The following is a 15405-nucleotide window of genomic DNA, read 5'->3' on the forward strand; positions in this document are numbered from 1 at the left end:
AGAACTTCCTTCCCAGAGTCGGTGGGGATGGGGGTGGGGGGTGGGGGGGGCTGTGGTCGGCAGGGGATGGGGGCCGGGGGTGGGGGTGGGGAGCTCTGCTCTGGTACACTCATATATTAGGGAGCGGGGAATTTATGCCAGTGGGCACAACTAACTTTCTTAATGTAGAACAACTGTGGACACGCTCCAGTTACCTTCATGCCTTAAAAAATGTAACAGCTTCACAAGTCCAAAAGCAAATGCCACTGTCCCAGACAGGGTAGCCTAGGTGCGTGGCTGCTGAGCACCTAGCACACAGCACGGTCCAGGGGCTTTGTTCTTAGATATAGTCTAATGAGGATACACTGCAAAGTATTTACGACTTTTAATGACTTTATTTCTCGGTCATTTTTGGTGTTGCTGTTTCACCTTCTTTTGGGTTGGCCAAAAAGTTCATTAGACTTTTCCTATAAGATGGTACAGAAAATCCGAACAAGCTTTTTGGCCAACCGAATATTTTGTTTTACATTAAATAAGCAAGCCAATTTCAAAATTATTTAACAAAAGATCTGGTAAGTGAATCCTAAAAGCTAAATTGTCACCTATTTCTCAGAAGTATCTTATTTGGCAAGTCAAATGCAAATTATAGCAATTACTGTCAATTTTTCCACTCACTTTGAAATTATGTTTTAATAAATAAGTTCTTTCCACACATATTCCCTGTGGTTATTAGATTTTATATACTTACTTTAATGCAATAAGAGATGCAATTATCCTCATAGTGTTTGCAACATCTATGCCTTGGTCCATGCTTACATCTGAAAACAAACCAAAGGAATAGAAAAAGTTAAATTGTGTGTGTGTGTACATGTGTGTATGTCTGTGTGTGGATCTGCTTAAAACTCTCTACCCAAAAAAGGAAAAAACATTATCAACTCATTTCTAAATGTGTACATCTTTTGATTTCCTGGGACATACAGAAGCAAAGATAACAGATTTTTTTTTCCTTTGCTGCTCACCATTTAACACACTGTAAAATACTCAACTGCAGTCAAAATACTTAAATGTGGAACAGAAAGCCATGTTGGTAAATATTTGTAACTAGATATGAAAAATATGTATATGTTATCTCTATACTCTGCCAAATCTTTTAGAAGTTTTAGATTGCTCATTGTAGCGTATAACGGTCATAAATCATCCATGAAGTCAGGACTTGAGCAAAAATCATAATGAGAATGCGCTCAGGTTACAGGAATTTATACTTAATTATATTTGAGAGAAAACATCTGTGAAAGAAACCTGATACAGTATTAGAATTTAAAATTCCATTTTTAAAATAAATATAGAAATAGATCATGTGGGAATTCAAAATAGGTTATTTGTGATTTAACTGTAAACCAATTAGTCCTCTGGTGTTTAATAAACATTTCTGCTGGGAAGACTACTGTTGAAGACACTTATTTCAGTTATTTGTATGTCGATTTGAGGATTATTTATTCACTTGAGGCATAAAGAAGTAAGTAGAATACCTAGTGTGGGCTTAACTTTCTCTCTCTCTCTCTTTAAAGAGTTCATGTCCCAAAATAAGCAGTCTTTATAACTCTTTCAGACCACAGTGAACTAATTATCTTCATGGTTGGAACACATTAACTCCTTCTTGTTTATAACGACAACTTGTAGAGTGATACTCTGGCTTTCTAATTCCATTTGCAAACTGACTATCAAGGCCTTCTGCGAAATCCAGTGCTGCACTGCAGCTGGGGCGCACAGGCAGCCTTTCCGAGTCCAGAGCAACAGCGGTAGTTCGCTCCTTCTGTCATTAGAGTGATATGACGTATCTGGTCTCGCCAAGCTGCTGAGTGATTAAAGCGAGGGGCCTGAAAACGGGTGAATCGGAGAAGCGCTGCCTTATGTTAACCATCACTCTCCAAACTTCTAGGTATGTGGACACGTCTAAGTGTCCTCTTCAAAGGCATCTCTCAGCATGGCCACCAGAACTACAGAGAGACTGTTCAACTCTCTTTGTTAGTGAACTAACATTCCGATAGCAACTACACTGTCACTCATTCTTTCCTAGCCTTTCATTAAAATGGCTTCCCACGTGCGGCACCACCCGTCTCCTATATGATCTGCTCTGCCGCCATCTTGCAGCTGCTTTCACACCAACAGACTCACCGAGGCTGCCCTGACAAGTTCTGCCATGACTGGATCAGCTCTGATAGCCAAGGCTTCGTCCACCCACATCACACATTCTCTGCATTCCCCAGTGACTCTTGCTGACCTGGTTCCCATTAAGGGGGTTCCCTATCGCAATTAAGTTCACTACCACAATTGGACTTCCCTGGTGGCTCAGATGGTAAAGCGTCTGTCTACAATGCAGGAGACCTGGGTTCCATCCCTGGGGCGGGAAGATCCGCTGGAGAAGGAAATGGCAATCCACTCCAGTACTATTGCCTGGAAAATCCCATGGACAGAGGAGCCTGGTAGGCTACAGTCCATGGGGTCGCAGAGAGTTGAACACGACTGAGCGACTTCACTTTCACCACAATTATTCCTGCCATCTACTATCCCTTTCTTTCCTGTTACCTTCTTCCTCTGTGTATGCTAAAATGGAGACAAAGTCTTTTACATTCAATAAAAATTCTGAGTACCAACTCTGTGCTCCTGCATGTGAAGAAAGTCTTGTGTTATTTCATTTAATGCACGCAATACTCCTTAACAGAGGTTATTAGCGCCAGCTAACTGATGAGGACTTTGGAGTACAGAGTGATTAAATCACTTTGTTTAAAGTCCTAAGGCCAGGAGGAGCAAAATGAGTCAAACACAGGTCTTCAGATTTCTTAAAGGGGATCCACGTCCTGTAACTGATCCCCTAACTTTCTATATTGCCTTCTCATTCTACACTGTCTAAAATATCACTACAAGATTATTTTTATTGGCTGATATTCCAATTTTAAACCATTAAATGTATTTTCTAAAATACCTTAAATATTTGAAATGTAACTGAAGATGTATTTGAATGAAATATACATTTCTTTGTATAATGTACAGATAAAGATTTTATTTCCAAAGCTCTAAAAAGTTCCACTCTTGCAACATATCTTTTACCTAAGATTTGTTCCTCATTATTCCTATAACTACCTACGTCTTTCAGAACTTTTCCTTTCCACACTTGGCACATTTGATTCAGTTCAGTCACTCAGTCACTCTTCGTGACCCCATGGACTGCAGCATACCAGGCTTCGCTGCCCATCACCAACTCCCGGAGTTCACTCAAACTCATTACCATTGAGTCGGTGATGCCATCCAGTCATCTCATCCTCTGTCGTCCCCTTCTCCTCCTGCCCCCAATCCCTCGCAGCATCAGGGTCTTTGCAAATGAGTCAGTTCTTCACATCAGGTGGCCGAAGTATTGGTATTTCAGCTTCAACATCAGTCCTTCCAATGAACACCCAGGACTGATCTCCTTTAGAATGGACTGATTGGATCTCCTTGCAGTCCAAGGGACTCTCAAGAGTCTTTTCCAACAGCACAGTTCAAAAGCACCAATTCTTCAGTGCTCAGCTTTCTTTATAGTCCAACTCTCACATCCACACATGACTACTGGAAAAACCATAGCTTTGATTAGACAGACTTTTGTTGGCAAAGTAATGTCTCTGCTTTTTAATAAGCTGTCTAGGTTGGTCATAGCTTTTCTTCCAAGGAGCAAGCGTCTTTTAATTTCATGACTGCAGTCACCATCTGCAGTGATTTTGGAGCCCAGAAAATAAAGTCTATCATTGTTTCTACTGTTTCCCCATCTATTTGCCATGAAGTGATGGGACCGGATGCCATAATCTTAGTTTTCTGAATGTTGAGTTTTAAACCAACTTTTTCCACTCTCCTCTTTCACTTTCATCAGTTTTTCTTCGCTTTCTGCCATAAGGGTGGTGTCATCTGCATATCTGAGGTTACTGATATTTCTCCCGGCAATCCTGATTCCAGCTTGTGCTTCATCCAGCCCAGCATTTCGCATGATGTACTCTGCATATAAGTTAAATAAGCAGGGTGACAATATATAGCCTTGACGTACTCCTTTCCTGATCTGGAACCAGTCTGCTATTCCCTGTCCAGTTCTAACTGTTGCTTCTTGACCTCCATACAGATTTCTCAGGAGACAGGTCAGGTGGCCTGGTATTCCCATCTCTTTCAAAATATTCCACAGTTTGTTGTGATCCACATAGTCAAAGACTTCGGCATAGTCAATAAAGCAAAAGTAGATGTTTTTCTAGAACTCTCTTGCTTTTTCGATGATCCAGCGGATGTTGGCAATTTGATCTCTGGTTCCTCTGCCTTTTCTAAATAAAGATTGAACATCTGGAAGTTCACGGTTCATGTACTGTTGAAGCCTGGTTTGGAGAATTTTGAGTATTACTTTGCTATGGTGTGAGATGAGTGCAATTGTGTGGTAGTTTGAACATTCTTTGGCATTGCCTTTCTTTGGGATTGGAATGAAAACTGACCTTTTCCAGTCCTGTGGCCACTGCTGAGTTTTCCAGATCTGCTGACATATTGAGTGCAGCACTTTCACAGCATCATCTTGTAGGATTTGAAACAGCTCAACTGGAATTCCATCACCTCCACTAGCTTTGTTCATAGCAAATATTAATCTGTTTCCTAAAGTCCCTTATTCTAGCCTCCTGCAACTCTGCTTAGTTTGAAATAGGAAAGGATTTCAATTGCATGTAAATCTATTTTAAAGGCATATAATGGTCTATAGTCCTGCCAGAAATAATAAACATACTCTCTCGCCATCCTGTGCCTTTTTCTAAAACTCTATGCACAGTTTCTGGTATAAAAAAAAATTCATTACTTGAAAAGAAAACAGAAAACTTTGTCATGGCAAAAATATCATATAAAACAGTGACAAAATGTGCTAAAATATCAAGATAAAGAACTCACATTGAATCCACAAGCTTCCTGACTAGAGCAACTATATTCATTCCTCTTGGTTTTCCCTCCTGTTTCTCAGTCTTTTGTTCCACTTTTGCATAGGCTGCCTCTGGTGAATAAGAATGTGTGGGAATTTCTTCCTTCCCAACAATGAACCTAAAGAAAAGAACACAATGAGAGGCATTTTTTCACCTTAAAAAAAAAAAAAATCAGTGAGAAAATAAACTGATTTTGTTTATATACAAATACACTGTGAACAGAACCTTATCATTTGAAATAATATTTTCTGCAACTTATATAAAATCTAATCGTCCTTTAAAAAAAATAGCCTTTTGCAATCTGAATACTCAGAAACTGCTAACAGCTATTTAACAAATGCAGCATCTAAAAATCAAATTAACCAAGTGAATAGAGCGTGGCACCTGGATGAAGCACCTTCTAATTTAGGTCACTGCCTTTTTTAAGGCATTATGCACCTGAAAGGTTTTTCAAACAGAAAAGCAGATGAACTATTAACTTGGATCTACTAACTAGTGACAAATTTTCTAATTTTTTCTCTAAAATGTACTGACAGCTACAACTGAATGCATTTCTCGTCTTTTACTCTGAATTTATATCTAATGTCACTTGAGTCACAAAACAGCTACGATACAGTAGATGGCCATCCACAGACACACGAGAAACAGAGGGAAGTAAAGATGAGGAGCAGAGGGTGTTAAGGTTCTGTGTCTTCCCACATTACTTCATTAGAAAATCTTAAATTTGATGTCATTCTAATCAACTTATTTCTCTTGGGAAAAAAACCTAATACCTAGGAGAAGACATCATTCTTGTCTCATGAGAACTGGACTATATTTTTCCAGAGACAGTACAAAGAAAACATGACCAACCATTAGATATCACTCATAGTACCCCTTATTGGAGTTTTCATCTCTGTTCTTTGTACCATCACCAAAAGAGTTGCTGCTCTTACAAAGAATAACTAAGCTTTCCTTAGTCAACTGTGCCTGCTGAACTTTCCGAAAACATCACAAAATAGAGATAAAACAGGGGATCGGTAACACGACACTAAAATTCTGGAACATGTGGGCTATGACAAATTTAAATATTCTTAGGTTTGAGAAAATGGTTCCTATCAACAAGGGCAATCCATCTTCTTAAGACAAACAAAACATCTCGTTTATCCAACTGTAAGGAGCGTGCAATGAGACTGTTTGCCACCAGGGGGCAGCCGTGCCTCCTTGGTGACCGCTTGGTAAAGTGTGAATGGAGCGTTTAGGATCCGTACTATTGCTCTTTAAGAAGACAAAACTGTGCTAAAACAGATACAATGTCATCTCTCATACCTTTCATAACACTGTCGCTATTTTGGCCAGGACTGACCATTCAAAGTAGAGCTCACGGCCTTGGAGACGCTGCCCCTGCTGCAAGCCTCCTTTCTCTGTGCTCTCACAGTCCAGGGAACCCCTTCTTTACTATTATATCCAGTGCCTGGCACAGTGCGGGGCATGTAATACTTAGTTAATACACAGTGAATGAATATAGTATTCAATCTGAGCATTTATGACCATACGACAGGCACAGTGCTGAGTACTTTACAAATGTATCAGTGAACCCTCACAGCAACACTATGAAGCAGGCACCATAATTCCCATGACTTAGTTAACATGAAAAAGGCATCCTGTTATACCCAAAAGTAACTGCAATTATTTGAACTTGCGATAATTTGACTCTAATGCCTGGATTCTTAGTCTTCAGGCTTTGTACACTAACTGCGCTTTAAACTATAGGGAATCAGGCTGCGTCTCCTTTCAGAAGTCTGTTTTCAGAGTTCTGCACTGGCGCTTCTCTCATGGTTCCGTCCTTGACTCTCTCTATTCCCACAACTTCCACTGTTATCTGACAGAACTAGCAAGAGTTAATAACCATCTTTCCAGAATATGTTCCTATAATACAGAGAAAATGTCGAGTGCAAATAGTCCAAGTCAGTCCTTCATTATAAGCAGATTTGAAGAAGACACATACAAATATCAGTATTAAATACATTGTGAGCTATTGCAAGAACTATGGGAGTCTAAGGAAAAACTCAGGAATAAGGTAAAGTTTTCTTCTAGGAAAACCAACTTTCGATTTTGCTACCAACTTTCAGTTTAACAAAGAATTCTATACAGCCAGTGCAACAACAATGAAAAGATATTTCCTAATAAGCTTCATGATCTTTAATGAAACATATGACACAAAGAAATTACTGCTGTGTGTCATGATTCAGTTATTGTTGCCAAAGAATGTCCACAACCAAAATATTTCATTCAATATTATAGACAGTTTAATTTCCTAATGTGTGTGAAAATGCTTGATGAACTATAAAATTCAATGCTAACCAACATCTTTACAGTATCGACTATGTGTCAATTACTGTGATGAGCGATGAACTACCAGGTGAAAAGAAGAGGCCAGTGACTCTAGTGAAGCTGTTAATCCAAAATGTGTTCGATAACGCATGAGTCCTGCCCCAACAAAGCCCAAAATCTGGTGCCACACAATTAAGGACTTAGTTTTCCAGTAATCGTTCACGTGTAGCTTTGTCTTTCCAAGGTCTTTGAACAGAGAGTTCTTGTAATCTTCTTTAACACCCTATAGTGTAAGGCACACAATAGGCCCCTCAAATAGTGACTGACTGACTGACTTACTTTTAGGAGGAAAATTAATAAATTACTCTGTTAGTGAAATGTCCACAAAGCCACTTTTATAACTTTTAAAATTACTTGCAACTGAAACGTGGAGTCATAAATAATTACGTCCAATGACATTACATTAAGAGAAAAAGCTAACTTGTAAATTCTCTAATCATAAAGGTATAGAGAAGATGCAACTTACCTAAGTGCAGAGAATGTAAATCCTTTCAAACCATCTTTGCACCTAAAACAACAAAAATTTACAATAATAAAATGGCAACTTATTTTGAAATATAAAGCAGCAGTATTAAATAGGTATTAAAATTTTTCCTGAAAATGATTTTCTGTTAAGGTGAAATTCTTTTAGGACAGTGACCTGAGCAGTACAAATGGTCAAACAAACAAGCCACCTAACACAAAATGATTAAAATGATAACACCTCCCCATGTCATACTAACACAATTTAAAGCTCAATTCTCAGATTTGTAGGCTGAAGGGAGATTTAAATTAAATCTTCTATGGCATCCATGTGGACTTAAAAAGAAGGCTGCGAGTGGAGTATTTTTCATTCTACCCAATCCTGGGGGAGCAATTTGTTGTGAAGAAAAAGGCCACATACACCCGCTGGGTGTGTTTTATATACAGGTCATTTCAGGGTCCTGACTCCTCTTATTAATGCAGTGAGTGCAGAGCAATGTACAGTTGGCAGGTACAAAAAGGCTTCACGTTTAGTTCAACAGTTATAACTTCTGAGTAAGCCCAATCGGAACAGATAACGCAGCGTGAGGAACGCGGGTGGAGAAGAGCACAGAGAGAGGACTGCAAATATCACTGAGCGTTTACCACTGCTGGACACTGTTTGCAGCCCTTTCCGTGTGCTGTCTCACTCAGTTATATCATAATTCTATAATCAGGTGTATCTCCATGTCACAGCTGCGCAGAGGCCCCCAACATACACTAATCTCCCAGAGGTCACAAAATAGAATTCATCTGACTTAAAAGTCACGGTTTTCTCTTACACCTCTTCCTAAAACAATGTATTCCTTTTAACTGGGGAAGACCCAAGCTACATGGCAATTAAAGGCAGGGGAGAAGGGAAGATTCTCTCATTGGTAAAAAGTATTTAAACAAGGTTTTAAAATAGGGGCCTTACTGTATACTGGTCTTAATGGTCTGCTCCACTGTACCAGAGAATCTTTGTGTTTCTGGTATTAAAACTCCTTGGAGAAACTACAGATTGGTCATATAATGATTCTCTAACATATATTACTATTAGACACTGGGTATTCGCAGACAAAAAACATAGCCTTAAATCTAATTGGGCAATTCTATCTGTATGCCTTTAATATGAAAGGTCACAAAGGAAATGAACAAAAATATAAGAAATCTGTCTCAAAATTTTTAAATACACATTTTTATTGGAGGACATTATAGAATCTCAGGGAAAAAACTTAATCCATGTGCACTGAGATGTTTTAAAGAATTAAGAATTCAATTAAGCACTATAATCTACTTTGTGGTCATGTTAACAGTAAGAATGTAACCAGAGAATTTAGCTAACATACTACATAAGTATCTACCCTGTACAGAATGAGGGTAAAGGCAAAGTAATTCATATGTTAAGCTAAAAATGTGCATGGGAAAATTACAGCATTAAAATCCTTCCAGTTATCTGTTTCCATCTGAAGAAAGTGTTTCTCAGTCATTTAAAACCCATAATTGGGTAATTTCTAGATAGATGGGGTGGTGAGGAGGTAGGCTGGGAGTCTACTGAGTGGAAAACAGAGAGCAACAGATTGATTAAAAGATTATGTACAACTGGGAACAAATTTTGGTGTTGGTATGTTATTGTTAAAGGATAGCCATTTGTCTTTGTGCAATGCTAAATAAAGGATTCTGACAACTCGGTCTAGTCAGGATTGCATTATTTGTGACCTTAAACAGTAAATCTAACTGCAGACCAAACATCAAAAAGTAGCTTTCAAATATAAAAGGGCATCCACAAATGAATTTGCAATTTCATTATGATGGAAGTTTGGTTCTTTCAGCAGAACCCTGTGGGAAGCACTTCATATTGATAAAGTCTTAGCATGGATTCAAAAGGGGCTATTCTTCTTTCCATTCATGTGTATAAGGTCTCTTAATGTAATTGAGGGTCAGATGTCTATGTCAAAAGGACAAAAAAGTAATTATTCCCAGAAAAAGAATGTTTAAAATAGCAATACTGGCCTGCATTCTGACATCAAAAGTATCGTCTGAGCCCTAACCTAACTATGAAACACTATAGAAATCTGTGTTAAATGCAAAAAGTATGATATAAACATAAAGATTTATACAAAAGAGATCCCATTAAAATGTGCCTCACTATGAGATGGATCTGGTTATTATAATGTAAATCAAATCACATTCTTCATTCAGATATTACAGCTGGTTGATTTATTCCACAGATACTACTATGTTGTGCCTACTATGTGCAAGCTCTGGTTTAGGCTTTAAGGATGTAACAGTGGACAATACAGGGTCTCTGCTTTCCTACCACTGACATTTTAGACAGGGGAAGAGAGAGGATTTTTAAAACTAAGTATGTCATGTGGTGATAACTACTATGGCAAAAAGCAAAGCAGGAAAAGGGGAGAAACAGTATCAGCCTGGGCCTTTTGTGTTTGTTTTTAACCTAGTGTGGTCAGGAAGTAGGCTTCCTTGGTGGCTAAGAAGGTAAAGAATCCACCTGCAAGGCAGGAGACCTGGGTTCGATCCCTAGAAGATCCCCTGGAGGGGGGAATGGCTGCCCACTCCAGTATTCTTGCCAGAGAACTGTGGCCCGGAAGGGCCTCTCTGAGGAGATGGAGTCTGGTAATTTGATCAGAAACCTTACTGAATTGAGGGAAGGGCATTTCAGTTTGAAGGACGAGGACTCTACATAGTGTGTAAGGAGAACAGCCAGGGTTTAAGCTGGAGCGAAGCAGTGGTTGGAGATGAGGTCCCGGTATCAGTGGTAGGAAATGAGGGGCGAGTGGTCTGCAGTTCCTGCAGGCACGGCAGGCGTGGTAAGGCCTCGGGCAGGTTCTCCACAGAGGAGTGAAAAGAGCTGTGTTAAATTCTAAGGCTGCTGGCTGGAAAACAGACTACAGGAGGGCAAGGGTAGAATCTCCTCCCAATTAGGAGGAGAACGGTGCCTGCGGCTAGACCAGGCTGCAGTGGCAGACGTGGACAGGAATGTCTCTGAATGCATTTCAAGACAGAGTGGGCAGAATTTCTAGATGGTTTAAAAGAATGTGGGGTATGATAGAGAATTTACAAATTATTAAAATATTTCTGGTTTGAGTGAATGGAAGGATAAAATATCCATTTACTGAAGTGAGGAAGACTATTAGAGAAACAGGTTTTGAAGAGAAAAATCAAAGTTCTGTTTCAGATGCATTAAGTTAGAGATGCATGTGGGCTGTAAATGGAAATGTTAGGGAAGCAAGCAGCTGGGTATGCAGATTTGAGTTTAAGGGAGAGGTCTCATCTAGGAATTAAGTATCAATAAATAAAATAAGAAAATGAGCATTTTTTATTCCTCCATAACTTGTAATGCAGAAAATCTCTTTCATAAAAGAAAAGCAAAAATTCATTTCGCTAATAAAACCATTCTAAGAATGCATTTAACTCATGTAAATACAAATTCTCCTATTAAAATTTGTGCAAATGGCATAAATAACTGAATCTACAGTTACTAAATCTCTACAATTGCAAGGTTCTGTGCTACCTATGATATAAAACAAAGCCAGGAGACAAAAACAGGAAAAGAATTTGCAGCATTATATCAAACAACTTAGCAGATAAACAACTAATCATAGAGGGTCAGGTTGGAATTGCATACTATATATAAGAAAGAATTAAGAAGTTTGATATTATTGTTATTAGAATACTACTTTTGGTAAAAATATTAATAGGAGGGAATCCACAAAGACAATTTTTTTCTATTAGAAATGCAAGTGTTGGTAAAAGAAACAGAAAGATTCTTTATTTCATTCTTAACTTCCATGAAATTACTTCCATGAAATACTGGAAATGTCTCATGATATCTGGGATATATTTCTTTGAGATACGAAATATACTTCATTACAACACTGTACCAGCAGAGGTCACTAGTAAACCATTTTTGGAAGAATTTCTAGCTCTGATGTGATTTCACAAACATTTGTTGCACATTTTCCTTTAAAAACAAATTCATAGGCATGCAAAATATTATTTCTTAAAAAATTTTAGTTAAACTGCATTAAGTTCCCCCAAGCAAATATCACTAACATGAGACTTGTAGTGATAGGCGATACTCATGTTCCTATTATTCCACACAGTCATAAAATCTCTGCTAAGTCGCTTCAGTCGTGTCCGACTCTGTGCGACCCCATAGACGGCAGCCCACTAGGCTCCCCGGTCCCTGGGATTCTCCAGGCAAGAACACTGGAGTGGGTTGCCATTTCCTTCTCCAATGCATGAAAGTGAAAAGTGAAAATGAAGTCGCTCAGTTTTGTCCAACTCCTCGCGACCCCATGGACTGCAGCCTACCAGGCTCCTCCGTCTATGGGATTTTCCAGGCAAGAGTACTGGAGTGGGGTGCCACTGCCTTCTCCATAAAATCTCTAAGAACACTCTAACATTTGGCACCAACATAGAATGTAAATGTGCTGTTTTATTATGCACTTTCTAGTAGCCTGAAGACACTGAGAGCTATTTTGACTCCTACAATTTTTTGTCTAGTCAGTTTTCATTTATTTGGTTAGATATAATAGACATAAAAGATACACTTTTATAAATCTCCTCTTAAATATTTCTAAAGCAGTGCATGATGCAATGGAACAGAAACTAGTCATATTGCCTGTCAGCCTACAGCAAAGCACTGAGGGCTCCATCTTGCCGCCTTCTGAAAGAGGGTTGGAAGTAAATGACTGCCAGAATGGCTCCTTAAATGATCTCCAATTCGGAAGTTTTATCACTTATTACCATTTTATTTACTGCTACTGTTATTATATAAAATAATGATGGAAAATAATTATTTTGCCATCAAGAATTAAAAAGAAATAAAACATATGTACAAATCCCTGAATTTATTTTGAGACTACTGGCTGCTACTAATATTATTACATTTGCTTATTGCTTATAAAATTTACACACAGAACTTACTCCTGCAAAGATTAAAAGTCACCTTCTCTTTTTTTAACTGTAAGATTACAAGACCAACTACTGCCATAAATATATATATGGTACAGAAAGACCTGCAAGAAAAGTAAAAGAAGTAATTCTATAATCTCAATGATAGAAGGTTACATTTTTGATATATTAAGCATCAATGCTAAAATATTATCAATGATAAAACATAAAATGCTGTTTCTGTATATATACAGAATGTTATAGAAAGTGATCAAAAGTATACACCCCAAACAGTCACTAGCAGGCTACCTACTGAAGTGCGTGTTTAGTCGCTCAGCTGTGTCCAACGCTTTGCGACCCCACGGACTGTGGCCTGCCAGGCTCTGCTGTCCATAGGACTTTTTTCCCATGCAAGAATACTGGAGTGGGTTGCCATTTCCTCCTCCAGGGCATGGGTTAAAAGACATGAAGAAAGAATATAACCTTCTACTCTCTATATTCATATATCATTTAAATTTTCTATAAGTATATATTTATATATTATTTGTATAGTTTGTTTAATTAAAAACATCAATATCTGAACATTTAGGAACAGATTAAACACTGTAAAAGTTATTCGTCTCTATTTCACCAACACCTTGGCAGAGAATGTGAAAGTCAGTCAACTTCACTAATTAATACTGCTATGAAAGTTTTGCTAGAAGGCAAAAAATTAATAACTAAAACAAATGATGTAGATAGAATTTTCTGAAATTATGATCCCAAAGAACATGGATAACTAGGGGACTACAATGACAAAAAGAGAAACACTGAGTAAGTATCAGAGTAAGTATTTCTGAGTTCTTTTGTTCTTTTTTTACTCATTGAATTGGTTAGAAGGAAACTCACATATTGGTTAAACATTATAGCATCTCTTTTTATTCACTGAACATTTACCAGGCATCTAACATACAGAAGACACTGTGCTGCAGATCATTTGAATAATGCAAAGATAAATTATATACTACCTCATATCATTAAAAAAGGCATCTGCAAAGTTATATGTATCTTTGTCAAATAAATGAAAATAATCTTAAAGTTCTGACACAATTTCTTGTATCAACAGTGCTAAGAGCTTGATTACTTTATTTCTACTTTATGAGTTCAGCTTCAAATTTCTTTAGTCCTGCATTTTCTCTCCTTAAATTGTTTGATTTGAGAAAAGCAGCAGGGCTCTTCTTTCACTTATGATGGGATTATGTCCCAGTACGCCCATCCTAAGCTGAAAGTGAAAGAGAAGAGTGAAAAAAAACTCAACATTCAGAAAACTAAGATCATGGCAGCCGGTCCCATCATTTCAGGGCAAATAGATGGGGAAACAATGGAAACAGTGACAGACTATTTTTAGGGGCTCCAAAATCACTGCAGATGGTGATTGCAGCCATGAAACTAAAAGACACTTGCTCCTTGGAAGAAAAGCTATGACCAACCTAGGCAGCATATTAAAAAGCAGAGACATTACTTTGACAACAAAGGTCCGTCTAGTCAAAGCTATGATTTTTCCAGTGGTCGTGTATGGTGGTGAGAGTTGGACTGTAAAGAAAGCTGAGTGCCGAAGAATTGATGCTTTTGAACTGTGGTGTTGGAGAGGACTCTCAAGAGTCCCTTGGACTGCAAAGAGATCCAACCAGTCCATCCTCAAGGAGATCAGTCCTGAGTATTCATTGGAAGGACTGATGCAAAGAAGTGACTCATTGGAAAAGACTCTGACGCTGGGAAAGATTGGAAGCAGCAGGAGAAGGAGACAGAGGATGAGATGGTTGGATGGCATCACCGACTCGATAGACATGAGTTTGAGTGAACTCTGGGAGTTGGTCATGGACAGGACTGTGTGCTGCACTCCATGGGGTCGCAAAGAGTCAGACATGACTGAGCGACTGAACTGAACTGAAACTATAATTTAGTAACTGAAACTGGATCAACAACTATAGATTTTGATTGATATCTGTTTATCATAAGAATATCAGAAAAACAGAGATGGAATTAATATAAAGATTTTATTTTAGCTTTGTTTTTAAAAAAATCTTTAGTGTTCTAATTACATATGTACACTCCAACAGGTTAAATCAATCATTTCAATTTACTACTCAGAACCTGGGATGTGCAATTAAGATACACTACTTTGCTTAAATATACACAACAGGTTTTTTCCTCTTAGGTCTACTATTATTTTAAGAATAAAACAGACTCAGAGAGTTTGGTTTCAGCCAGCATACGGCACTTAATATGAGAAAACAAAATAACAGATATTATGGTCCTACTTTAAGAAAGCTCATACACAAAAATCTTAAGTTGGAACAGCAACAGATGAAGAAATTTGTGGAAGATTATTTTGTTTGTTCGTGCACACATCGTAGACCTTCCAAACAATTTTTAACTGTTTTCTTTAAAAGTGATTTTCCCCACTGCATTAAAAATATTATTTTTTATTTTGGTAAATGTTTTACAGTACATTTATTTCACTTAGAATGAAACACTGGTGCTTAGCTTTGTTCTCAATAACCTAAGGAAAGTTGGTGAAGCAAGGCAGCAGTTATGGGTAATCAAGTGTGATTGTAAGTCCCCAGATGATTATTGTGTACTTTTTTTCTAGTATGTCTTGAATATAAATTGGAAACATTTGGATTCAAAATTACAGTAACAA

General features: G+C 38.0%; 1 protein-coding gene across 1 annotated transcript in view; it reads right to left on the reverse strand.

The window, feature by feature from the left end:
* The window catches only part of TMEM135 (transmembrane protein 135), a 245876-nt gene that overhangs the window by 14255 nt on the left and 216216 nt on the right, over nucleotides 1-15405 (reverse strand). Inside the window, exons 7-9 of the mRNA XM_052662242.1 lie at nucleotides 7789-7830; nucleotides 4921-5067; nucleotides 728-797 (exon numbers count right to left, since the gene is read on the reverse strand). Of these exons, the coding sequence (XP_052518202.1) occupies nucleotides 728-797; nucleotides 4921-5067; nucleotides 7789-7830 (259 nt within the window). The remainder of the gene's footprint in view (nucleotides 1-727; nucleotides 798-4920; nucleotides 5068-7788; nucleotides 7831-15405) is intronic.

This window comes from Budorcas taxicolor, chromosome 25 (assembly GCF_023091745.1).
Source record: "Budorcas taxicolor isolate Tak-1 chromosome 25, Takin1.1, whole genome shotgun sequence".
In the NCBI taxonomy this organism is placed as follows: Eukaryota; Metazoa; Chordata; class Mammalia; order Artiodactyla; family Bovidae; genus Budorcas; species Budorcas taxicolor.